The sequence below is a fragment of the Thunnus thynnus genome, chromosome 19 (genome assembly GCF_963924715.1).
Source record: "Thunnus thynnus chromosome 19, fThuThy2.1, whole genome shotgun sequence".
In the NCBI taxonomy this organism is placed as follows: Eukaryota; Metazoa; Chordata; class Actinopteri; order Scombriformes; family Scombridae; genus Thunnus; species Thunnus thynnus.
In genome coordinates, this window is record NC_089535.1 from 11503642 (window position 1) to 11531116 (window position 27475).

Sequence of the window (27475 nt, forward strand, 5' to 3'; positions counted from 1 at the left end):
GTGCTCCTGTTCGGTTGCCATGGCAACATATTTCCCTATACCCCCCTTCCTCTTTTCCCTCCCTCTCTCTCTGCTCTGGTAGGTCCACAATGGTACAGCCAGCATCTTGCAGCACAATGGTTGCAAGGTGGTGAGCTGGGGGGAAGAGTGATTCAGCATCAGCAAACCTCGGTTCCGTCCACCTCTGCTTTTTTTTTTTTTTTTTTTTTTTTCTTTTTGGTTTCCTCATCGTCTGTTTTGGGGGGGGGGAGGGAAAGGAAGGGGGGGTCTTTTTCAAACCCCCTTCGCCATCTTTATGAACGTCTAAATTAAAGCCTTCAGCTATGGTCACTGCAATGTTTCCCGTCGGGATGTTTTGAAAAGGACTGTCACCAGGACTGGGATCGTCATCAGCTGGCACGGAATGGTAAGACCGGGTGGGTTTGTTTTATAATGTGGATGCGATGCTTGGACACCAGCTGCCTGGAGGGTGGAGTGATGAATATTGATCGGAAGGGAAGGTTAATGAAGTCCAGTAGCGATGCCTCCTCGGTGGGAAAGAAAAAACAGTCAACCCCATCTTGACACATTCACAGCACACGATTGTTGTTTTATAACAACTAGCGGCACCGTGCGGGGATTTCATTATGGCGTTAGTGTTGAACTGACAAAATCCGCTTTCCACCTCCATCCATACAAATATCCTGCTAAATATCAAGAGAGCTCACTCATTAGTTTGTCTCTATAATGGACATTGAGAATAACATTGCATAATCCTACTGCTCTATAGGCTGTTAAACTGATATCCAGGCTACTTCTCTTTGTTATTCAACATTTTTGACTTTAATATCTGTTAACATGTATTTCTGTGAACATATCCACATAGTCTGAGGGCAAATTAGCATATTTGACTGTTGTGTGAAGCATGTAATGTGATTTGATTGGGAGTGCAGGAGCTGTGCAAATGGATGATGGATGAATGATGCTCTTCAAAACAGGAGCCTTACAAGGGCTACATACTGTAGGCCTACATGCAGAGTTTGTCCCTCCTCCCCCCTCAGAAGTCAGCTGCGCACCTTGTGCATTATGCAGACCATCACTACTTCACCAGGGATATGGGACCAACCTCAGACTCCATCATAAGTCTGCCAGAAAAGTAGATGTTTACAGGCAAAGAGTCTGAATTAATGGTGATTTATTGATTGATGAGGTTATTTTTTTAAATTTGTTTTTTTCTCAGTGATAGCTTGGATACTGTGGTGCATATTCAGGGAATATTTAAGTGATTTCTGGAGGTCATTAAAACTAAAAGCAACCATAATGCGGAGGGGACTGGAGGGTATTCACTCGAATGTGAGATACATTCTGCGCAGGACATGTTGGATTAAAAGAGATGAAGCTATAGAGGAAGGTAATTTCTCTAAATCTCCTTTGTTTTGAGCATTCTTCTCCACATTGATTATCGGAAAGACATTTATTTTGACTGTAAACCCACCTTGCCTACTACGCTGACTACACAGGTACATGGTAAGTGTAAAAAAGGTGTGAGGAACGCATCACACTGAGCTTTCAGGTATTTGTGATCACAAACAATTGGTTTTGTTAGGCTTATATGTATGAATTGAAGATTCTTTCATGTACTTGTTTGGTGCCTGGACTAATTACTGGCTTTGTGCTGAGCCTTGGAGTCCGGGAATGTTTAAAGGTGTCACAACAAACTCTCCATGCTCAAGAAAGGAAAAGAGAGAGGTTTTTAGCGCTGTGACCTTGGCTCCTGAATTATTCAGGAGCAGGCTTCGATGCTTGCGAAAGTGCTGCAGGGAACACACTTAACAATTAAACAAAGCTTTTTATGGGTGTTTCTGCAGCGGCTGAAGAGAGTGACATCTTTCTTTTAACAGATAAATACCTTCTTCATCCTCCTCCGCATCATCAGCTTGTGGAAAATCCGGTGTTTTGCAAAAGTGCTTGATTGTTTCTGGTCAATTGGAAAAGTAGCTTTCGGTTTTATAGAAAAGATCAGTTTCATGTTAGCATGTTAGCCACTGCAGGTCTACACAAAATGATAATCACTGGTATTGATTTGTAGGTAGGCGGCTTGTTTATCCAATGGAAAATCATCAATGGAAACAGCCACCGGCAGACTAATGTTATCTTGCAGCAGATGACGCCTGTATTTTAATTCCATTTTGTTTTGCAGACTTTGGAGCATCATTGCACTAATCCAGTGTTATGTAATAAAATAAGGCAGTGTATTAAGAGGAGATAATGGTGAAATTGCAGGAGAGATTAATCAGCAAAGTTATTTAGAAAAGAAACACAGAAAAGAGGATTTAATGAGAACATGAAAGGCCACATGTATTGGAAATTGATAGAGGTAAAAAAAAAAAAAGAAAAGAGAATGAAGTGATGAAATGAATAAACACTAGTGACAGGGATGGTCTACTTTAGGATTTGAATTAATTATTGTGGTGGTGCCTGGAAGACACTAACAAAACAGGACAGTTTTTGCATTTCCATTAAGGAATTAAGAGAATTTTGGGCAGCAACTAATGATTATTTTAATTATCGATTAATATGCCGATTATTTTCTCGATTCGTCGATTCATATTTTGTCTTTAAAATGTCAGAAAAAGTGAACAATGTCCGTTGTAATTTTAAGATCCTATGGTAACATCTTTAATTTTTTTATTTTGTCCAATCAGTCCAAATTCAGTTTACGATCATATATGACAGAAAAACTTTAAATCCTCACATTTTAAGGGGGGATGCAACCAGCAAATGTTTTCGCTCGACTACGACGATTATTCGATGATCAAAATAGTTGCAGATTAATTTTCTGTTGATCGACTAATCGATTAATCGACTAATCTTTGCAGCTCTAATTAGCATTAGCATAACAGCATGAACTATCATAGGCAATTGCACCCAAAGTTTTTAGAGGTAAGCAGCATAACAAAGAATTAAATACTAGTCCAGTTATCAGGAACTGAAGAATTTCAGGAACAGACTTTCCCCAAAACAATCGTTGCTGACCATCAATTACTTAAATATCCTCATCATTCTTTTGGGGGCCGTCCCTGGCGTATATTCTGCCATAATTATATGGAAGGTCAAAGTCGTCGTTAGGAGGATGGATTACTGAGGAACACTGGCATCGGCGCCCAATGACCCTGGCAGAGTATTGTTCTTTGTTGTGTATTATTGTGGTCTTAATAACTCAGCCGTCCATGAAGTAATGGTAGCTGATATATTAACTTAGATTAATCACATTCAATGATTGTTGCATTATACACAACTAGAACAAAATGTAGAAGGATAAATAATAAGAAAGGGGTTGTATGGGGGATATACAGTTTGTTTATGTCAGACACAGCATCACCTGTGCTCTGAAGGTGTGTTACTAGTTTGTGCCTAAAACAATCAGGCAGGAACAGGTAACCAAAGGAAGGAATAGCAACACGTTTAACTATGACTGACTGATATTTTTGCATAAGCACCAGTGTGTTTCTCTGTCACCAGTGTGCCTTTTTGGTTCATATAATCATGTCAACATTGATATGTTTACCAGAAGAAACTAATGACGCAGAATTAGAGCTTTTCCCACAATCGTGTTTTATTTACTTTACTCTGATGCCGAACAAAATGTGCTTCAATTGCTGTTATTATTGTAACCACGGGCATTGAATTACACTATCATTATTATTCATAAATATCGTTATTGCATTGGACAACTGCTGTTTTAATATATTGCCTTAACACATTTAGATCTTTAAAGAACTGAAAGCTGTGTGTGTGTGCTTTTACATTTTTAAAAACTGCTTCTTTATTATTTTTTTTACCATATTTTTATAAATAAAAATAAATTATTGCTGCATGAAAGTTTATTCCCCCCAGGCTGCAGCATTGCTTACCATTCCAGACAGAGAAATGTGCCTGCAGAGTGACACGCACAGTTACATAATTGAATTTGATCTGACAAATATGCAGCTTTTATTTGCCTTTACAGATAGCTGAGTGCAAGATTTTAAGCTGCGATAGAGTCTGTCCCAATCTCCTCACAGCACATCTGTAAAGACTCACTAAGAGACAAACATGGTAGCAACTCAGAGGATTTTAGAGGAGATATTAATTCCAGACTAATGACAATGCCGAAAACTTCTCTTTATGTGCTCCTAACAAAGCTTGGTATTGTTAAATGCTGCTAAAGGCACATGTTATTATGTGGCCAGGTAAGCATATATTGAACAAATTTTGTTATTATGATGCTCAGATTAGTGATTTGGGCACAAGAGTGAATGTTAACACATCAAACACAAGACGTGATAAGAGAAAATCGCCAGACATTTGCACCAGTGTACTATTTTAGACAGCATTATCTACTGTAACCATGGCATCAGAAAAGGACTGATTATTTCAAATGGAATATTTTTATCATCTTATGTGTTCAGAGTGTTCTCGTCTACAGAAGGCACAGTATGCTCGGCAGAGTGCTCCGGTCCTTCCTCTGCCAAATGTGTTTCAGGTTCTGTAAGAAAAACTGTAAATCACACGTATGTGCTCATGCACCTGCCAAAGCTTTACATACTGTTGCCATGCAGCTTATCAGAAAACTGCAGTGTAAGCAGGTTTTCAACTAACATGTTGGCTGTTTACTTAAAAGGAATCAAGGGGTGTAAACGTGAACTGGGAGGGAGACAACAGACGAAAGACAGAGACAGAGTGGATAAGTGTATTTCAGCTCTGAGGAAACAAATCAATAGATGTCAGTGAACATTCAGATTCTCAGAGCCTGTAGATGAGCTTGGGAGTCAGTGCTGTCTTGTTTTCCTGGCTGGGCCTGCAGTTTGAAGTGCTTCCCCTCCCTCCCCTGAGCCCAAATGGGAGGCTGTACTGCGTTTGGCTCGGGCTGCACAGTAAAGGCAAGGCTGCATACTGCAGGAGAGGCTGAGGCTGCTGAACCAAGCACTCACAATGGAGCTCCGAGGGAGGGGGAGGGGAGACGGTTGCAGCGAGGCTGGGAGCCTGGGAGCAGGAATGGTGGGAGCGAGGGAGGGACAAAAGAGAGGCAGGGATGGGAAAACGCAGGATCTCGACAGGGTCGGGGATGGAGGGAAGACAGAGGAAATAGATGGATTTGTGACATTCACAAAATGTGCTTAAGCTTGAAAGCATGAGGATGACAGAGGGAGGAAGAGTGGTGAAAGGAGAGGAAGCAAAGATGGATACGACGGGAAACAATAACACTGGTGTGTAGTAGACATCGGACATTGTGTTTTATCATTACCTCTCTAGTGCTGTAGCAGTTAATCAACCTTTTAAGAGCAGACATAAAACATTGTCCATAACTCAACTTAAATCCTATCTGGCTGTACTGAACAAGGATTACAGCCACAGTGAAAGCTAACTGACATGTCTTGCATACGCTGCAATGTGGGCTATGCTGAGTCAATTCTGGAAAATGGATGTTGAGTGTTCAGTGTGGATACTGGGACTTTAACTGTTGTTAAACGATGAACCTGTCTATTTCAAACACCTGCTATAGCCACACATGCTTATTATTTTCATGTGAAATGATCAACATATTCATTTCGGAGATACTTCGATATAACGATTTCTATGAAATTCATTTCCAGTCAAACACACATTTCAGTCAACATTTTCAGGAGATATTGGCATAACATTTCCCTTGGCTGCACTTCTCCAACTAGTAATGAAATGGACTCTCATGACACTTGGGAAATATGTCATATCTTGTCCTTTAATAATAGTGTGTAGGTTTTTAACCTTCCCACAAACCTTGCCGTAAGAATTTCACAAAGTAAATAGGTTGGATAATGGACAGTTTGCTACAATACCAGTCCACATGATAGGCATATTTTTGTCTGATGTTATATGGTTTCTGCTGATCACAATAACAGAACACAGACTTTGTTGTTGATCGAAGTTGATTAATCAGACACAGGGCTTCATTATGTCAAAAAATATATCAGTAAATTATCTGAATACAGAGATGGTAGACACATTACCATCTCTGATAGTTGCCTCTTAAGTATGCAGAGTGATCATTGGTTTGCCTGAGGCATTGTTGTGCCCATGGGGGCGGATGTAACAGAATGCCCAGGATCCAAATAACAAGCCCCAGCTACAACTGCAGAGCACACACACACACACACACACACACACACACACACACACACACACACACAAACACACACACACACTAGCACAGTTCAGCATCAGCAATGCCAGCACTGGATGGATTAATGGTCTGCTGTATCAGTAATATGCATTAGCCCATTCAAGATAATTAATTGAAACTCCTGCCTTTACCGTAGTCTCAGTCTTGAGTTTCTTTAGTTTTTTTGTCATCTCATCAGTGCAACAGACTTGTTCTTTTGTAATTGTGCAATAGATTTGTGTCTGTGAATGTGTTTGTAGAGACAGACTATAAGTGTGTGCGGGTGTTAAGGGTGTTAATGTGTGTGACACAAAGCTGAACACCATTATTGTGTACTTCCTGTGGAGGACATGATACTTCACATCTTTTCATGTCTCTCATTCTTTGTAAGGAGGCACATCATTAGTTTAAAAAAGTGATTGAATGTGGTACAGCATGTTCCAATGCCTGCATATTCTGAGAGTCAAATCATTATTCGCTGTTGTGTATTTTATAACAGTAATGTCCCTTTTTAGAACCATCTGGTGGATTTTGTTTGCCAATGGTGTGTGTGTTGATCACCAATCTGATACTAAACTAAAATGGTACTAGCTGTTCATCCATCAAACAAAAGTTTTACCCCAACATGGCACAGTAATTATGTGTGGGTGCTTGTTCAATTGTCTCCACTGGTCCTGCATGAAAATGCTTTGGAACAGGCTCTGAGTTGTCTCTTAAACTGGGTGGAATATGTGATCACAGGCTGGCAAATTCAAAATACAATGTCAAACATTAACAGTAAATTCCAGATAAAGGATATGGCAGCAATGCTAACACCCTGCTGAGTGCTACAAATTGCCAATTTTACATAATCTATACTGCAAGGAGCACTGTTACTTTCCAAACTCTGATGCAACACTAAGCAACACTCTTGAGCAGTATACAGGAGGGAAAACTTGAACAGTATTGTAGGTGCATAGCATGCAAAAGTTTTCTAATATATTTCTAATATCTTCCCTTGAATCTCTTCTTTTTTCTTCCTAAGATGAAGCTACCCTGTCATTATTAAAGGGTGTAATCGTGCAATATGAGGAGGGTAAGAACCGGTAATGGCAAATCTCTTCATTGTTTTTACTTTGGATATCAAAACTCAATACTTTTTTACTGTCTGTGTCTGTGACACCAAGTACCAAAAATTAAAGAGAGTTGAAAATTGTGCTACTTTTGTTAACATGCTTGTACCAATTGCTGTCTGGAAGTATCAGAAAAAGTATTGTTTTAGCACCAACTCAGGCATAGTATATATTTCATTTCATTTATTTTGTCAATCATGTCAATGCACAGTTACAGAAAAAGATGTGGTTTATGAGCAAAATGCAATTCAGTTTTCTTCTACACATTCAATGACCACAAAGTTAGCAAGTGCCTTGTTTTAGGAACCATATGGAGGGGGACTGCACTATAGTTTGACACTTTACATTAATTGTAACTGAACCTGTAAAAATACAGAATCACCATCATTTCACATTATTTTTTAAAAGAAAGACTTGCCACTAACAGCAAAATTTAATTACAGTGTATTTCCTGCTAACGCAATCTTGTAAAAATACAGCCATTTTATAGAATTACCATTGGCTTACTTTACTTTTGAAAAGAAAAAGTCACTTTTGTGGTATTAGGATTTAGTTGTGGTGTTTTTACCAACACAGCCTTGTAAAAATACGGTCATGTTTTATAATCACTGGCATTGACCTTATTTATAACAGAAAGCATTGCAGGGTTTTTTTCATTATGAAATCTGAATGTAAAATCAATTTCTTGGTTTGTTTCTCCTAACAAAACCTTGTAATAAACACAGTCATGCTATAGAATTACAACTATTGATCTGATATTTAAAAGAAAGACGGTTTGGGGGAATTATAGAATTTAACTGTAAGTTGATGGCAGAAAATGAAAAAAAAACAGCTATTAACTGTAAATTTGTAGGCACTCAACAATATTCTTCAAAAATGTGGAATGCATGTAAAAATATGTGAAATTTTACAGCATATTTTATGTAATTTTTTTTTTTTTTTTTTTACAGTGTGTGTCATTAACCCAGTAGATGTCTTAAGAGCATCTGCCACACCCCCACTCTCGGTTTCTCCTTTCAACTAATTGAAAAGAGAAACTAACTGACCCTCACCACTTCACTCACAGTCTTTATGGCCGAGCAAGGCTGCAGCTGAATTGTACTGCATCTTGTCTTTTTCTCCTCCCATCATCCTCCTTCAATAAGCTGGAGTAGAAAAGGGAAAGTCAAGATTCTTACTTTTTTAGCTTATTCAACCTCTCAATCACTGGCAATGGGTTGCACTGATGAGACATATTGCAGTCAGAATGATATATGGGCGTTTTAAGGAATGGTGCTGAGTGTAATCTTCGCTGCAACCAGAGCAGCACTTCAACCATGACCACTATCAGCAGAATCTGGTCAGAGGTTTAAACAAACAAGCACAGAATCTGCTGTGTTTCACTTGCTGTCGGCTTCAGAAAAGGGAAGATATTGCTGTGAGCGTGATTTGATTTGATATGTCATTTTCATTGCAGCTTCATGATTAACTGTTCCTTAATCATGTTGTCTTTTTTTTTTATTGGCATTATAGTAAGCCACTTCCTGACTCATTATCGTTTAGCTGTGTAAATTTGCAAAAACGGCAGCTCAGAGGTAAATTGTTTATAGTCTTTATCCAGTTAAAATGATGCATAGTTTATGGCTGTGCTCCATATTTTCTGGTCAAACACCTACATGGTTGACATCACATCTGAAATAATCCATCATAAATATGAAATACCCAGTCCCACTTGAAATGAGAAACATATAAAAATGACTCTAAGATTGATATTCAGTATACACAACACTCTCATTGTCATTTTAAATGAATAAACAAAGGCTTAGGCTGCATTTTCTCTTAATCTGTGTTTTTTCTCACTAAAGGGGTGTTGAAGTATATATAATTTATTTGTATGAGTTTTGTTGTTATATGAGTAAATCCAAGCAAGGTTCATTCTGTTGAGACCATATATTTAACATATATTGTCCTGTTGGTGGTAAAAGTTCTGTGCTAATCTGTTTAGCCTGATATCAAAATCCCAATTTCAAATTACAAATACAAATTGAACAGCTCAATTACATCGTAGCAACATAATGACCTATTCCTACATCCATGTAGTTGTTTTACAGTTCTATAATTTGGTTACATAGTGAAATAAATAGAAAAACACAATATACTTGTTGAGAGTTAATGTATGTGAATTCGGTGCATTCCCCCGCACAAGCTAATATCCCATTCAGGGATGATCCAGGTGGTGTGTGAATTATTACAGTGTATACACTGCTGAAAGACAAACATGTTGGCAGTGTGAGTGGTTTAATATCTTATGTACACAGATGGCTGAAGATTAGAGCGGTACAGATATAGCCGGCGAGGTGGCAGGGCTGATCAGTGTTGACCTGATAGATTAATAGCAAATATTGTGCTGGTTGTGGTGGCAGTTATACAGATGTGGTGTGAGATTACTAAAGTGGTTTGAGGAATTGCAACTCATGTATGGATTAGATCTAACACCATCATGCCTAATAGCATTCCCTGCGCATTATTTCTCACTTTTAATTTATCTCTCATCTTTTTATTCTTCTCCTCACTTCTAAAAAGCTCAGTAGGTGAATGATTATTCTGGTTCTTCAAGTGATGCAGGTCAGTCAGTCTTCAAATGACACCTTATGTAATGGTACAAATCACTATGGCACCATATGACTCACACCTACTGGTAAATGTGGACAGTATGAATGTGAGCCATCATTTTCTACAGTGACACTACAGAGGTCCAAAGTAAAAGATCGGCCTAAATAGGCCAAAGCGGGGATCTCATGACTTTGTGTCCCACATCTCTTTTTTTTTTAAAGCTGTCCTGCTCCCTTTGGATTTAGCAGAGACAGTAAAGCTCCAACAGTGACATCATTAGAGGGCTGGTGGAGCTAAATGATACATTTGTGCCCAGAAAGTCCTAGATTTACCTCTTTAAGGGAAAATTGCAAAGCCACATCCTTTGAACTGCTATTTTGTAAAAGATGAGGACACACTAAAACCATTTGGGGACATTTGCAGGGGGTGTCATAACCATACAGCCACACTCTTTTTTTCCTATTATTTTTAACACCAACATGTGCATGACGCATCCATTTACTCAGAAGAAATGATCATTAGCACAATGGAGGCTTCATTACCTGGAAAACCCTTGAAGCCAGAGTCATTGTGGGCGAGTCATTGTGGCCTACATCGCTTAACGTGGGAGCCACTATCATTTAGAGATTTCTTTCTTAGGCAGAGCTGCAATGAAGTCCATTCCTCCCTTGCAATATTTTAAATGGATCTGCTAACAGTTTCTGCAGTTTTTTGCACTAGAAAATGTGCAAATTTACATCTAACCCATTAGATTCTCCTTTATGGTTAAAACCCTCCAGTTTGCCAAAAAATACAACACTACTTTTATGCAAATGCAGTGTCTGATAGCACAGGCTTTTTGGAAGTGTGCTAGCAAAAAAAAATCCCTGTGAAACTGCATGTATTATCTCCTCAGTGTCTAAATAAACTCATAACTGATAAATCCCCTGAAGGTTGAAGATATTAATGAGTTCAAACTTTAAAAATGTGAGTCCAGAAGTGCTCCAATTAGATAACAGAGGAAATGTTTATTATTTTGGTCCTTGGCTATAACAGTACTATCATTTATATGTTTATTCATGGTATTATGTTCACAGTTTAACATATGTTAAATACTTCTCAGTTATTTAGCATTGCATGACTCACATACTACAGAATGGATTAATATGTATAATCAACATAAACTGAGGAGGTAGGCACAAATTTGTTATTAAAGGGATACATTTTAATGCTCTCGTTTTTTAAAGAGGGGTTTTGACATCAGGCCTAAAAAAATAAGGAAAGCATTGATATTTTTGAGACGATGTCACAAAATCAATGTTAAAGGGGAGTATGAGGAGGAGAAATGATCAGCTTCAGCTAGCCAGGAATAATAATAATGATAATCTTATTTATATCGCACTTTTTAAAAACATTTTTTACAAAGTGCTTAACATGGCCTGCAGGAAGTCACACCAGTATGTTGAAACACAAGGTCATTGGTCATTGTAGCCATGCTATGTTGTACTATATTGAAGAATCGATACATTGGTCAATTCTTGCTCATAGAGTAACAACTTCTTGTTTTTCTCACCTTTATTGAGAATGATAGGGACAGAGTAGACAGAACATTTTCTTGGAGAATTCAATCTCACACCTGGTGTAAGCGATTGCAAAGATGAGCTATCTTACAACTCTTCCATCACTGTGCACATGTTGAAGAATGACTCAGTGAGGCCATGATAAATTAACCTATTCTATACTGCATTTACTATGTTGCAAGTCATTCCTGGATAAATCCAGATAGAGATGAACCACTGTAACACTATATATGCCTAAAAGGTGTAGTAATGGTGTCAGAAATCCTGTTACTGATGTCCACAAACCACACGCTCACTCTCTGACTCCTGCTGTCTTCTGTTTGTGTCTTGCAGGTATTTATGAGCAGACATTTCTTATATAACTGCAGCCAACCAATCCTGGATGTGAAGATAGCCTTTTGTCAGGTGTGTGTCCCTTACAGGTAAAAAAGGTACAGTATTCATTCTGTTCCACTTCCCCTTCATTGCTTTATATGTTGTGCTATTGTTGTGTTTTTATGTGTGATAACTCAAGACAAAAATATCCCACGGAAAAAGATTTTTGTAGACTTGCGTTTGGTAATTAACTTCATGCAAAGCTAAATAAATAATTCAGGTACATTCAATTTGAGTTCATTACCTCAAGTGTTTATCTGAGGCTGAGATCTCAACTAAAGATAAAAGCAGTCAAGTCAAGACAATTTTATTTATATAGCACCAGTTCACAAGGGAAGTTATCTCAGGGCACTTTTCACATAGAGCAGGTCTAGACTGTAGTCTTAAAAAGCAGTGAATTGACTTCATAACTGAAGCTTAATCGCCTGTCTCCCCTTGAGTTGCGACAGTATAAACGCAACACTCCTTTGGGGATGTAATTTCATAAACTGTGCATTCTATATCTCCAGTCTGTGTGTGTGAGGATTATATATGTAGTTTGCTACAGGCGATTCCTCTATGGCTCAGATTATTCAGATGCTTTGCATGGGATGTCTGCATTACACGTGCATGTGCATGTGATCAGCGCCTCCAGCTCGATGTTTAATAGCCACTATAGGTACCGCTGGCTGTACAGTAAAGGGTACAATCCAATGTATTGAAATAATCAGATCATAGGTCTGAGAGGCTTGTCGGCCATGTTAATTTTAAATGGATTACATCACACACATTAATTTTTCATGGCGTTGGTGAGGAGTGTTTCAAAGTCGTGCCTCCCAGTAATACACAGTTGTGCAGCTTTGTTTGGTTTGTGAGCTGTGTTGTAATTACCCACTCCGTGATTAAGTGATATTTTTGTTGTGGCACCATTTGTAGTCCTGCTCTGCCCAAGTAATTATAGTCTGATTATTGTGTGCACATTAATAAATAATTTTTATTATAATTATTCATTCTTTAGTCTAGTTAATAATGTAAAGACATTAGTGGCACTGATGTCATTACATGGCTATTATAGAGTTTACATTTCTGCATGGAAATAGTTCAAGTGTGAACTTAACTGTTTGTCCTGTCGTGTTTATGCTGCCTCTCCAGTTTTATCAGTTATAGCACACATATTTTGTTGGAAAAACATACTTTTCAAGACTCCTATCAAATACTGAACAGGAGTTCAATGTATCTTGATTATTGACTGGTTCATTGATGATTTAAAGGGGACATATCATATTTTTCGTGGTTTGCTGTTGTTTTTATACTGTTATAATGTCAAATGTCTTAGTTAAATGTGGTCAAAGTTCCAAAACCTGAGGTGAACATATGTAAACATGCTGCCTGCAAGTCAAAAGCGAGGGCTTCAGCTTGCTCCAAACGCTTTGTTTGCAATGTTACCTCTACTTCTTCCTTGCGATGATGTCAGATTGTTCGTACATGCCCACAAATGGCCGTCCGTTCCATAGCCTTTGTTGCTAAGGTTGTTCGATGGGTTTTTTGTGTTGTCCACTGGCATACAGTAGCAGTCTAAAATGTTCTCACACTTTCTCATTTAAGTGAATGGGAAAGTGTGTCCAAACTTTTGACTTGGAAGTGTGCATGATACTTCCCCACATAAAAAATGTGTTGATGACAACAATGTAAATATTAAAAGTACACATGAAATGACTTTTTATTCTCAGTTTAAGAACTGATGCCTCTCTTCCAGATTTTTTTTTATTACTTTCCAGGTAAGTAAACACATAAATCACCATCAGCATCACTTACAGAGCATTTCTGTGTTTTTGCTTCATGCAGGGTTTTGGAAAACAAGTGGATGTGTCATATATTGCTAAGCATTACAACATGAGTAAAAGCAAAGTGGACAACCAGTTCTACAGTGTGGAAGTGGGAGACTCTACCTTCACAGTTTTAAAACGTTACCAGAATTTAAAGCCCATTGGCTCTGGAGCTCAGGGAATCGTCTGGTAAGTAGTCAACACTGCATTTATTTTATGCCCTGTTTTAAATCACATGATGCTATTGATGTGCTTTTATATAGTATTTAATGTGTGATAATCTCATTTAGCTGGTTAATTGTTTTTCTAATTGTCTGTAGTTTATTGCTATGGGAGATTGTTAAGGGAGGAGAATCTCTGCTTCTTGTTTTCACTGTTGCAGTAAGGGGCTGCAAAATTTAATTAGAGAAAATGGTATAAAGTTTCCATGATTAATAAAATCATATTTTCAGTTCTCTTGAAAACTCTGTGGTGGTTCCATTATGCCTGACTAATCATAACATTTGACAGCACAGCATGCAGCCATGTGGCTCATCTTTGCAGAGATGTTGTGATGAGCAAAGTGGAAAAGAATGGATCAGTTCAACATTACTGTAAAGCAGAAAAAACAACTTGTGGATGTAGAAAAATTTAATTTCCTTCAAGGATATTTTGGTCTGTTAATTGGATATACTTTGAGCTTTAACTTTGTAATGGCAAACAGGTAGAGGTTCCTTTAAAAGGGCAAATACATCTGAACTATTAATGTTTTCTAATGTTGGTAAATGTTTGTATATATCAGTAATGTTTGTAAATGCAACAGTAAAACAGACCAGTACAGGGCTGCAACTAACAATTATTTTTATCATTGATTAATCTGTCGATTATTTTCTAGATTAAATGATTTGTTGTTTGGTATGTAAAATGTCAGAAAATGGTGAAAAAATGTGATCATTGTTTCCCAAAGCCTATAGCCAATAGCATGTTTTGTCCTGACCAACAGTCCATAACCCAAAGATATTCAGTTTACTATCATAAAGGACCAAAAGAACCAGAAAATATTCACATTTAAGAAGCTGGAGCCAGAGAGTTTTGGTGTTTTTTCTTAAAAAATGACTCAAAACAATGAATCAATTAGCAAAATATTTGCAATTAATTGTCTAATCGTTGCATCTCTTGACCAATATTTCAAAGTATAATCAGTCGAGAAGCACAAAAATTCTTATTTTAACATATAAGTAACAGTCTTCAATTATTAATGTGAATATACCTGTGATTAACATTGTTAAAAAGTACTGAATCATGCGTTTTAGCTGCACCACAAAGTAAAGAAGTGGTGATGTATTTATTTCTCAAACAAATTTAAAAAAAAACAGCAACGCAGCAGTGGTAAAAAATTGAAAAAAAATCTCCTCGTGTCTAATTTTGGTGAATTTGTTTTGCAATCGATGCACTGATGGACTGATGGATGGACTTTTGAGACAGAGCACCCAATTGAGAGGAGCATCTGCTTCCTCTTATGAACTAATGAAGTAGTTATGTGTAATATATGAATTTTGTAAATAACAGTAAGCAATAAATAAGAGTGAACAGCATTGTTGCTGCCACTTAAGATATAGTGAAACATCAGGAGCAGTATTTCTCAGTAGAAGCTGAGAAATATTAAAAAAGGAAAAAGGAAAAAAAAAAAGCCTAAAATATTACAAATAATTATAATCACTTTATTTAACAGAAGAATCGAGATCAGCGTTTTTCAGTACCAATCATGGTATTTTAATTCACTTGGCTCGTAGCCTTTGCAGAGCTGAGCTGATTATGTACTGTATCTGCTGTTTAGAATATGGATGTGTTGGCCATAAGGGCCTAACAGGATGGGCACTTAAGTGAATCCTTAATCCGGATTGCAGAGAGAGCTCGTATTCATTGTAATTCATCTCACGGCTGCCCTGTCAGAATGCAGAGGAACGACTGCCAAGACTCCACTTAAAGGAATGCGTCTTACCTTCATCAAATGACCAAACAGATCTATAAGTTATATTCATGTTAATGCCGTGTCACTGTGGTGATATACCTGTCTCACAGAGCCTCCCTGGGATGACACAAGTTGACATATTTTATTCCAGCGTGTCCGATATAATGTTGGAACACCCGAAAACCCCCTGCCCTCCACATGCCCTCTTTCATTGTCCTTCCTTTGCTTCCCATGCCCTCAGCCTGTCTCTGCTTCCGCTCCAAAGCAATTTTGTGCATTCGCAAAGGAGCTCGGGCAGGCTGTAACTGCTAATGCTGGGACTGTGCCCATTTGAAGGATATTGTAGCAATTGATGGCAGGGAGACAGTGCAAATCTAATTTAACCTGCTCTGCTGTGTGCTGCTTGGCTCTACCCACAGCTGTCATCTGGTGTCATATGGTGACAGTAATACCACAACCAAAGTACATAAAGCCCTCAAGATTGATATAATATCCTACTGATTATAGAGATCAAATGGGATACACTATGGACATGTATGTCTCATTTACAGTAGATGTTAACAAGCACATCAACAACTTAACACATGATGATATATTTATGCTGGGAAAAATCAAAATACTTTACAGTTTTGTCATAAAATCATAACAAAATAATTGTAGGGACTTGCTTACGGTGCATTATCTTCAGCATAATCCTTTAGTAGATGAAATAATAACATTTAAATAAACATCTGTCTGACTTTTGCACCGACAGCCAGACACAACAGCTGACTAAAGACAGAGAAAATTACAATATGCATAAAAGTAGCACACAATCCGAAAGCTTATCTGTAAAAATCAACATTAAATATTCTCTTTTCTTATGCAATCAGGAGACTGTTGCCCCCGTAAAGCCGGAGAACATGGTAATGAGGGAAAACTTGTATCACTGGCGCAGATAAGACTCACTCTGCCAGCGTTGTCGCCCACAAAATTCCCAATCTGCGCACATCTCTGCCCTTATGACTCGTGCGCTTGGTCAGAATGAGCTTTCAGAAGCATCTTAGGAGGGATGAAGGCTTTAAGTAGTTGAGCTGGTCATGACATCATCTTTCACTCAGCTTGAAAAGTGATGACTGGCTCAAATCCCTATCGGATCAATGTTTTTTTATGAAGACTCCACTGTTTCCATGGTCACACATCATCCCCGGCCTGCAGTCTTCACAGAGACATGACGAACCACAGCGAATCCCACCCAGCCGTCCTCAAACCCACACACGGCATCGTTCTTGATGAGGGTTGCAGTAGTAAGCCTGTGTACAGACGCCATGAAACACAATTTGTAGCGTCTTTCAGGGAGAATTTGTCAGAAAAGGCACACTCTAACATGTTGCTAAGCATGGCATTTTTATGGCTGCTTTTTGTGTAATGCTGTTTGTTGAAAATGAACATAAATCTACACAAAGAAAGAGACAAAATCCCCAGAGGTACTCAGGGGTTGGGATTGTGTTGAGCCAGCAAAGAACTCACTTTACTGTAATGACCTCCAAAATGGGTTGAGCCACTTTGTGGGAAGAGAAGCCATCTACTTATAACCTACATTTCCTGTCTCCATTTCTTTGCATTGTACAATTTGTTTAACATAAATAATCATAATCATGTTATAATCAACTATAATCGCATGAATCACTATTTCATAATATAATTACATTTGGGTGTGTTTATGGTATGCTGTAGCATCTGAATGGTTGTAAGGTGATTGATTTAAAGGAAAAGCTTGAAATTTTGGGGTGCTTGGTACGCTTATTCGCTTTCTTGCTGAGAGTTAGATGAAAAGATTGATATCACTCTCATGTCTGTATGGTATATATGAAGCTAGAGCCAGCAGCTAGTTAGCTTAGCTTAGCACAAAGACTGGAAACAGTGGGAAACTGTTAGCCTGGCTCTATCCAATGGTAAAAAATTGGGTCAGAATGATATCAATCTTCTCATCTAACTCTTGGCAAAAAAGCAACTGACTCTTTGATTATGTGATTTTAAAAAATGCCATAATGCCATTTACCTCTTGACAGCTGCACTGAATATCAATTTAATGTCTCTCTGTCAAGGTCACACCACTGAAGTAAAATGTTTTACAGATAGATTATGAGTTTTAAAGAAAGTTATCTGTTTCCATGAGTCTTTGTTGGAGATGTGAATAACACCTTTTTGATTTTGTAACCAGTGACATTCACCATTGATTGTCACAATGTCACACCATCACACACATTCATCCAGCTATGAATACTAAAGGAAAACTCTGAGCTGTTCTCTGTGTTTTTTTTCTTCTGCAGTGCGGGCTATGATGCTGTCCTGGACAGAAATGTAGCCATCAAGAAGCTGAGCAGACCCTTCCAGAACCAGACTCATGCCAAGAGGGCATACCGGGAATTGGTGCTCATGAAATGTGTCAATCACAAAAATGTAAGTGATTCAAGCTCATGTGAGTTAAGAAAGAATGCAGGAAAACAGAAAAAATGTATCCATTATAAGAATGAAGCAGATTTTCAAACTGTACCCCAGTCAGTGTCTATTTTTGGTCCCCGATAAATCCCTTTGCTACAAAACGGAGACGAGCGACTGTGATGTTGTGACCGTGCTAAATTCCATGCCTCCAGAAATGCACCGAACTGGCAGGAGACTGAAACAGAGAGCACTTCAAGGCATGAATGTAATCTCCAGTGCCGCAGTTTGTGCTCTTTTCTCCCTCTCTTCCACATTTATCCCCAGTCTTTTGTTCCGTCTCACTTCTTCGGTTTACTTAGTCTCTCACTCAGCAGTGTCCTTCATCAGGGTCATTTACCAGTCCCCGGTCCCTCGCTGTAACTCACATTTTTCTGTGTATGTTTAACCACTGTATGTTGATCCTTTTCACCCTCCTCTCTCTTTCAGATCATCAGTTTATTAAATGTCTTCACACCACAGAAATCATTAGAGGAATTCCAGGATGTGTGAGTATAGTGACTCCTTGTTTGCATAATTACATTTCCATGAAAATTATTAATTTAGCTGGTGTAACAGGCAAAGGAAGTCTATTTGTACAAATTAATCTGATGTGTCATGTGACAGAGAAGAGAAAGGGACTGATTTTATTATGCGTTATGTGCTCATTACTCCTTTGCACCTGCAGTTGTGAAAGCACAAAACTGCTGGAGTGTAGTCAGTGAAAGTAGGTGTAATCTGAGGCTGCTGCTGGTATCTTGTTTTCATACTGAATGATGAACAATCTCTATGTAAACAGTGCTGCAAAGGGATTTGTAGCCATTTTCATTTCCCGAAGTCTCGGAGGGGCTGCAGAATGCTTAATATGTTTGGAGAGGTTTATAACTTTCACTGAGAGATATTATTAGTTCAGCAGACAACTACATAAGCCAAACAATAAATAATCAAACAATCAATAAATCCATTATATTCTTTGTATGACAATTCCTTTCATGTTGTTTACCCTGTATCCTTACCAAACTATATGGGAATCAATAAATCCACCTTTTCCCAGGTACCTAGTGATGGAGCTGATGGATGCCAACTTGTGCCAGGTGATTCAGATGGAGCTTGACCATGAGAGAATGTCCTACCTGCTCTACCAGATGCTGTGTGGTATCAAACATCTGCACTCAGCAGGGATTATTCACAGGGTAGGAAAAGACAGACGCCTCTTCTTTCACTACCGAATATTGGTTGTGTTGTGTGTGTGTGTGTGTGTGTGTGTGTGTGTTTATTAAAAAAAATATCTGTAGGGACACAAAGTTATAGTGTAACATCAGGAGGCACCTTCAGGTAGCATAAACCTTGACATCACCTTGGTCACTATTTTAGCAATCAAGGGCACCCAGGTGGTACACAGGAAACACTGCAGTGACCTGAGTTTAATCGCTAGTGCTTCTGGCTTCACTGGCTGCCCAGTCCACTTCAACTGGCAATGTTGGTGTGATGATGGGAAGCCAGTGAAGGAAGTAGGTGGTTGGGAGCTATTGACTCCCCCTGGGTCAACATGAGAATTGGACATTACCACAATGCATTGAGGATTGGCCATTTCAAACTGAGAGAAAAATAATTTAAAAAAGAATTAAAAGTATGTACTTTATATAAAGAGAAAAATTAAACAGGTGAATATTATAATAAAGAAGATTAGATCATATCTTTAAAAACAGCTGTGTACTGCTAAAATATTAGTCACAGTTTCAATGTTTACAGTTTCTGATTAAAATGAAAGTAAACTAGCTTAAGTATTGTGCTAATTAGGGGTGCAACGAATCACAAAACTCACGGCTCAGATCGTATCATGGTTTTGAGTCACGACTCGGGGAAAAAAAAAGGGAGAGACAAACATAACTTTGCTTTCCATTTATTCTGTAAAACACTTAAAGCAAGGAACTTTTGCCCATGGTCTTAAATGAAAACAACATTCAAGATGTGCAATGTTTAAATAAAATATATGAAATATACAATACTCAATTGTTAAGTTGAAGTGCAGTATGAGGCATGGTACCTTCCTCCTTTAAACATGGTAGTGAATGAAACAATAGGCTGTGTCCACATCATCCAAACCTGATGATAACTTACAAACATGAACACACGTCTTGTCCTGCAGCTTAGTTTTTCGAACGAGCCATCAAATAAACATTCACTGGGGAAAAGTGCACCGCTAATGTCAGTTAGCAGCTAGATAGCCAATTAGCTGCTCAGCTGCAGCACATTACACAGCATGTGAACATACCTGCAGATGTCACTTCAGACCCATTAGATACTGGTTTGGTCGTTGCTCTTCAAAATCCCTGTTAGCGACATGCTGTCTGTCTATGACTTGTGCTTACAGCAGTTTGTTTACTTTGTCTCCAACGAGACATTAAATTTTGCAGTTAATCCACGGTTCACATATGTGCCGAACCCGTGGGGGGCAATTCTTACGGATCACAGATCAACTACGTTTCGTTACACTACTGGTGCCGATAGACAGAAACTGAAAGAAATCTTAATTTTACTCCTTACACTAAACCTAAGCCTATGGTAGCAAATTGATTACTATCTTCTTGTTTTTCATACTGCCTCAGCTACATATATATCTTGCTTCCTTTTAATTAAGCATATTGGTTTGTGCACAATGTTAAACATAAAACAAGTTGAATGGGAGAAGTAGAGACTCTCCATTGCCAACCTGTCAGTGGAAGAGAAGGTTTGTAAATTACCTAAATATACAGTTTCTCATGTCAGTCTATTCCCCCCTTCTCTAGGACCTCAAACCAAGCAATATAGTGGTGAAGTCAGACTGCACTCTGAAGATCCTGGACTTTGGTCTGGCCAGGACTGCAGGCACCAGCTTCATGATGACCCCTTATGTGGTGACTAGATACTACAGAGCCCCAGAGGTTATCCTGGGCATGGGATACAAGGAGAATGGTGAGAACTGACGAGAACTGAGTGTGTATGAGCATGCATGGATCAAATTATTCAGACATCTTTAAAGGATTACACTGGAGTCATTTTATTATTCTTTATTAGTGCACATAGAAACCTCCACTGATGCATTTGCCATCAGCTCACAGAGACTGAACAATATCAGCATACTTCCAATATGCTAATTTAGTGATAAACCATATTAACAAATGCTGAAATATATAGTTTTCCCAAAATTGCATTCTTGTGGTGGCATTGAAGAGAGGAAGTTAATACAGACTGGAAGCAACATCTACTTGTACAGCTGACAGCAGTACGGCTCTGTCAGCTGTATTTAATATATTTATGAAAACAGTGGGACCCAATGACTTACTTGCAGTATAACAGACAGCAGGAGCTTCTGACTGTTGCATAAAATGTGTCCGTATGTCTTTTTGTGGGTGTTAACTGTCAGAAAAACAGGATAAAATTACACTGGTGTTATCCTTTAACGACCCAAAAAAGTAAATTATTGTGGCATTAATTGTGAAACCTTAAAAAAAAAAAATTCTGCTTGAGTCCCACTTTGCAAATGAGCTAAAGTGAACTGAAGTGTTGGAGGTATGAGTCACTGATCAAAAGCCCCCAGAACATCACACATGTAATTGAATGCCAGCCTAAGCTATGACTCATCAGCCATATTCCTCCCATTAGCGGAGTGGACGCTGACTGAAGCCTGTACACTCCAAGGATTTGTATTTCCTGCCACTAGTTGGTCCTTCTAAGGCTCTGCTTTCTGTCTATAGCTGTATGTCATTTGAATTTATCCCCCTGTAACACGCTCCACACTAATTATTTCTCCCGCACTGAATAACAGCTACTTTCTAATTACTGTTGCCTCTCACAGATGGCTTAATGTCTCTAACACTAACCTTTACTTTCCTCTCTGTTCTTTTGCTCCCCGTTTGTCTTGCCGTCACCTCTGTGCGTGCAGTGGATATATGGTCGGTGGGGTGCATTATGGGAGAAATGGTGCGCCACAAAATCCTTTTCCCTGGGCGGGACTGTATCCTTGTTAACACACTGCAATGTTATCTAATGGTAACACTATGTATTGTTCATAGGTTTATGTCTTGTGAATAATGAAGAATGGATTTAAGCAAAATCTAAATGAAAATTCAATCATTCTTTAACATTTATGTTAAACTTTTTTGACTAAAAATGGACTTTTAGTGCCTTTTAAAACTTCTCCAAATGCTTGGAGAGTCAACTGAAGTAGCTACAGGCATGTTGTCTATTATTCCTTAAAAAACGTAGATGTATAATTGTTGCAGTAATAACAAAAATGTACATTTCACATGGTTTTGTGGTCAAATTTTGCTTTGGTAACATCGTTTTACATTTCTTGGTTAAATTGAATCTGAGGATTTTTCTGTACCTTGCCTGATGTTCTCTGGATGTTACTGAGGTGCAGATTCTAACTAAATCACACTCACATCTGGCTGGCTTTATAACACGTGTCAATTTCAACTGATCTTCTTTTAACACTTTTAATACACCCTGCAATAACATCATAAAAACAAGCACCATCTAATCTTGTTCTCTTGTCAGTATGTTTTGAATGTTACGCTTTTATTCACTCTTACATTTTAGCAATATGAAGTACCCTCTCTCTCTGCGTCTCAGAATATTTAAGTGCGTGCTACTTGGAGTGTTTCTGGATTGCTACCTGGTGTGTTCCCCTGCAGTGAGGGGGCTGTAATTGCATCCCCAAGATTACTTCTTTCATTAGGAAGGATTTGGATAAATAGTCCCCATGCTGAGCATGTGCACATGTGAGCACATGTGAAGTACATCTCGCCATCTGAGAGTGCCCACATATGTGAGTCAGACGTAGTCATTAAGCATTCAGTGGATTAATAATGAATGATTAATGTATTCATTTTAAGAATTTGTTATTAGCAGCTTAGTTGAACTCGCTTGGCAGTGTGAGGAAAGTTCAAAGGTTAAAGGTGCAGTCTGTTAGCATGTTAGTGTCTACTGCAACAATATTAAAACGAGGATGATGCAAGGTGCAAATCATTGATATATGTTAAAGATATGATTTAAAGTTGCTGCTAGGCAGACGAGCAGTAAAGAAACACTGCAGGTGCTTGCGGCTGCTGCTCTGGTCTCTACATCCCTGAACATGGAGTCCCTGCAAGATTAATGCTCTGGAGAGCTACAACACCTCTGCAGTGAGCTCTGCAATATCTCTCCTATCCTTCTGTCTCTACGCTCACAAAGACCTGAAATGCTTATCATTTAATACTCCATCCTTTCTTATACTGTAGATCAATGAAGTGTAGTCACGCACACTTTTGTTAATCTTCACTTTATAGATCAGCTCTGGACTGGAACCCCTGCCGCTGCTAATCTTAATTTAATTCATATACTTTTTTCGACCTGAAGTATTGACCCGGCTGAAGTTATCTGCACCTTCCTGAGTGTCTGTCAGATGATGATATAGAATCACATAGTCATTCTGCACAAGTCACAGCTCAGTGAGTCTCACAGTGACTGTTTGGTGGCCATTCTGCAGTGTGTTGAATATGTGAGTATGGAGTGATGACTATTGAATGGAAGAGCAAAGCTGTGCTTTTGTTTGTGGCGTATAAAAGAAACTTATAGACAGTTAATTGCCATGAATGAAGGCATTAAGTATGAATGATACATATTGTCATGTTGCAGGAATGGTAGATGACCTGCCTATTATCTGCATTTAGTTTTAGGAGAGGAAAAGAGGCACAAGATGAATGTATTACACATTTTTGTTATTAACATATGGTGAGCTACTTTCTCTCAGTTAGGGCTGCAACTAACAATTATTTTCATTATTGATATGGTCTATAAAATGTCAGAAAATAATGAAAAATGTCTGTGGTTATTTCCTACTAACATTTCTGACACATTAAAGCTTCAAATCCTCTTGTCTGAAAAGCAGAAACCTGCAAATTTTGATCATTTTCTGTGAAAAATGACGATTATTCGATTATCAAAATAGCTGCTAATTTGTCGATCGACCTATAGATTCATCGACTAATTGTTGTTGATCTACTCTCAGTAGCAGCTGAATGCTGTGCTGGCTCATTGTTGTCATGACAACGTTAATCTAAAGTGCCCTAAATATGTTATATAGGAGGTAGAAGTGATTTTTTTTTTAGTAATGCGAGTGTGTGTGTACTGTGTATGTGTGTGACCCCCAGTGGACATGTGGTCAGTTGGATGCATCTTTGGAGAGGTGATAAGAGGGACGGTGCTGTTCCCTGGGACTGACCGTATCCTTCTGACCTCCTCCAGCTCTCTCACTCTGTTTCACATGTAAACCTGAATATGGTTGAAATCCTGCAGCATTTTCTGGAGAAGAGTTGCGTTCAGGTGCATGACACTTCATTTTGAAGACATGAATAACTCCAAACACAGTGGAGCGTCAAGGATTTTGGCACTGACACACCGAGCAAAACACCTCAAGCTGTCTGAGTGAATCTAGCAACTTGGTTAAGAGCCGTGGATAAAAACCTTAGTGTATGAAAAAAAAAAATGCCTGACTGAGCGCTGTATGGATCATGGCCAATGTGCAACGGAGACAAAGAGGAGGTGGAAGGAAGTGTGTGGCGTTCCAGCAAGATGAAGTAATGGGGATCTCTGTCGGCCCTGGCAGCTAACTGCCTCACTGGCACTCTCTGTGAGAACATGGGGAGGGGAGGGGGGTCATTTGGAGTGTGTGGAGGGGTAAGAGATATTTGTTATCAACAGGGAGATGCACACACACACACACACACAAAAACATGTACAGGATACATGTCTCTTGTTAATCAGAAACTCATGTTCTCATCAGGAAGTTCGTCAGCTACTCTGTTCTTTTGTACCCCAATGCCTGCTTTATAGGTGCGCTCAGCATTGAAGGATGAATATACAGAAGATGTTTCCAGTATTTTAAGCAGATATCAAAGCACAGAATTACTGTAATGTCTTAAAGAACAAGTGATCACTTGTTGGAAATGGATTCAAACTGGAGACAGATTTTGAGGAAAGTAAAAGTAATGTAATACTTAAATTTAATGAATAATTGATGAAATATTAATGGGATACAGTACATATTGAGGCCTTGTCAAAATTATCTTACTTTACTTGATGTTACAAAACATCACCTTTTTCTCATTGAATGTACAGTAAGCAATCTTGTTTGTATTCTTGGTGATGATACTTATTTATTTTCCTTTACTTTATTTGGTCTCATCCCCTTCATCATCATCAGTCCAACTTTTGTATGAGTAAATCAAAAGATAACCATTCTTTACTTGTCCTAAATACAAATTGTACTGTGGGATGGTAGCACCTGAGTTGACATTTAGACATACAGTACTGGATGCTGCATATTCCATGTGTGTTTCCCTTAATCCTGACCCACCACGCCAGACATCGATCAATGGAACAAGGTGATTGAGCAGTTGGGTACACCCTCACCAGAGTTCATGAAGAAGCTTCAACCTACAGTGAGAAATTATGTGGAGAATCGGCCAAAGTATGCAGGCCTCACCTTTCCCAAACTCTTCCCTGACTGCCTTTTCCCTGCTGACTCTGAGCACAACAAACTCAAAGGTGAGAACTTGTAGTTTTACATAGCGAAGCCTTATTGTATGTACTGTATTTTAGCCGTGCAATTGTACCCTGTCTGATAATACCATCAAATGTTATCTCTGTATATTATGTGTCCTTCATTTGCATATTTATGTAGTCTTAAGGATACACATACTGCAGTCTAAAGCTCTGCAGTGTTTCCAGGATGATCTCATAAGACAGTGATAACCCACACTGTAAAGATTCCTTTTCACGCCAACATCTCAGTTAATTACAGAAGCTCCGAAACATAAAAAAATATATAATTTATTATAATATAGTTATGTTTCGGCAGAGCAACCATAAAAATATTTTTTTATAACTTATACCACACTTCTGGGCATAAGAACCAACACCGGTTGTTGTGATGGTGCGATTAAATCCTTAATGTCTGCTGTAAATCATTATAGAAATCTGATGTCTGTCCATTAAAGGGTTCAATAAATTATAAAGCCGTTTAGACTCTCTGCTTGCCATGGTGACAGTAAAGATTAGGCAAAAACAGTATAGCATGTGGCATCATCTAATATATTTATAATATATAACAGGGACTAATCAATAGGGATCCAATTTAAAGAAAAAGAAAACCAAGCTGAGAGAAAATCGACTGCTAGTAGACAATGTACATCAGAGAAATCAAATAAAAATAATTTAGTACCACATTAACAATTCAGATGATAAGAATGAATGGAAAGTTACTACAGACTAAATCAGTCCAAGATGTATTCTTGTTTTTTGCACTACTGATAAGTGCAAAAGCAAATGTTTAAATGACATATAAATAGAAGACTAAATGTCGTGTTCTGGTGTTTCTGTACTGCAGCCATCTGGGATCTAATATTAACCAACTTAAGAGACTTCTGGAGCTCTTTAAAATGTCATATTTTAAGTCATAAGAATTGTGATAAATAACTTATATTCTTGAGTTTGCAAGTAGGAGTAAAAGTGAAAATTTTGTACTTTTATCATACACTTACATCCAAAATTTCACTTTTAGCAGTCTGATAAATATAGATGTGGTGTTGCAGCTTTAATGGTCATTAAAGAGAAAAAAAACCTGACACATATGATGTAATGACTTGTAAACACAACTTTGACTTCATAAATAGAAAATAAAACTTTTGTGCTTGGGCTCCATATTAAACTGAAACATGAAATATGTTCACTTAAATTTATTCTTTGAAGCCCGTTTTGTGATCCTCTGTGAATTCAATCTACTTCTTATGCCGAGGGTTAAGCAAGACATCACTTCTTTTTTTCTGAAATGTAACCTTTAAAAAAAAAAAAGGAAATTCCCTCCTATGAGATTTAGCAAAATATGATTTTTTTTTTTTTTTTTTTGTCGCACTTCTTCTACATCAAAGCTCCTGTCTGGTAAAATTTTCATGAATCACTTTTGTATTCCGGCTGCTCTGAGCTGGAGTGACAGTGTTAAAGGAAATGTACCCCAAAGAGAGAGAGAGAGAAAAAAAGAGTGAGAGAGTGTGTGGGAGGGTGTGAGGGAGCACGGGTTGAAGTGCTGCTGTTTTGTATGTTTTGTACTGTCAAAGGTAGGAAGTGAGTCAGACATAAGAGAGACAACACTTTTTTTTTTTTTGTAACTCAGAACTGCAGGAGGAGGAGACAGACACATTACAGGACAGAGAGAAGGAAAGAAGGATAGATAGAATAAGGAAAGGCAGAAGTAGAGCGATAGCGGAGTCATTTTACAGATTTACCATCCTTCTCTTATTGACGTGTTGATGCTGAGGCAAAACGCAGAGGGTGCGCCCAGCTCATCTGTCTTTCTCTGTTCTCAGTTCAGTTAGTGCTTTGCTGCTGTAGAGCTATTTATAGTGAAGGTCAGTGTGTGTAGGAGAAGGATGGTGTGT

General features: G+C 38.3%; 1 protein-coding gene across 10 annotated transcripts in view; it reads left to right on the top strand.

Moving 5' to 3' along the window:
- The window catches only part of mapk10 (mitogen-activated protein kinase 10), a 34191-nt gene continuing 6716 nt past the window's right edge, over positions 1-27475 (top strand). For 2 of the 10 annotated variants that reach the window (XM_067575013.1, XM_067575012.1), the window contains exons 1-9: positions 5-406; positions 11757-11828; positions 13623-13792; positions 17867-17996; positions 18465-18523; positions 19069-19207; positions 20804-20969; positions 21940-22011; positions 25404-25586. In XM_067575013.1, the coding sequence (XP_067431114.1) occupies positions 404-406; positions 11757-11828; positions 13623-13792; positions 17867-17996; positions 18465-18523; positions 19069-19207; positions 20804-20969; positions 21940-22011; positions 25404-25586 (994 nt within the window). In that variant the 5' untranslated portion in view covers positions 5-403. Of the gene's footprint in view, positions 407-1072; positions 1391-11756; positions 11855-13622; positions 13793-17866; positions 17997-18464; positions 18524-19068; positions 19208-20803; positions 20970-21939; positions 22012-24190; positions 24263-25403; positions 25587-27475 lie in introns of those variants that run through there. The other 8 variants (XM_067575002.1, XM_067575011.1, XM_067575008.1 and 5 more) reach the window with 7 other exon arrangements.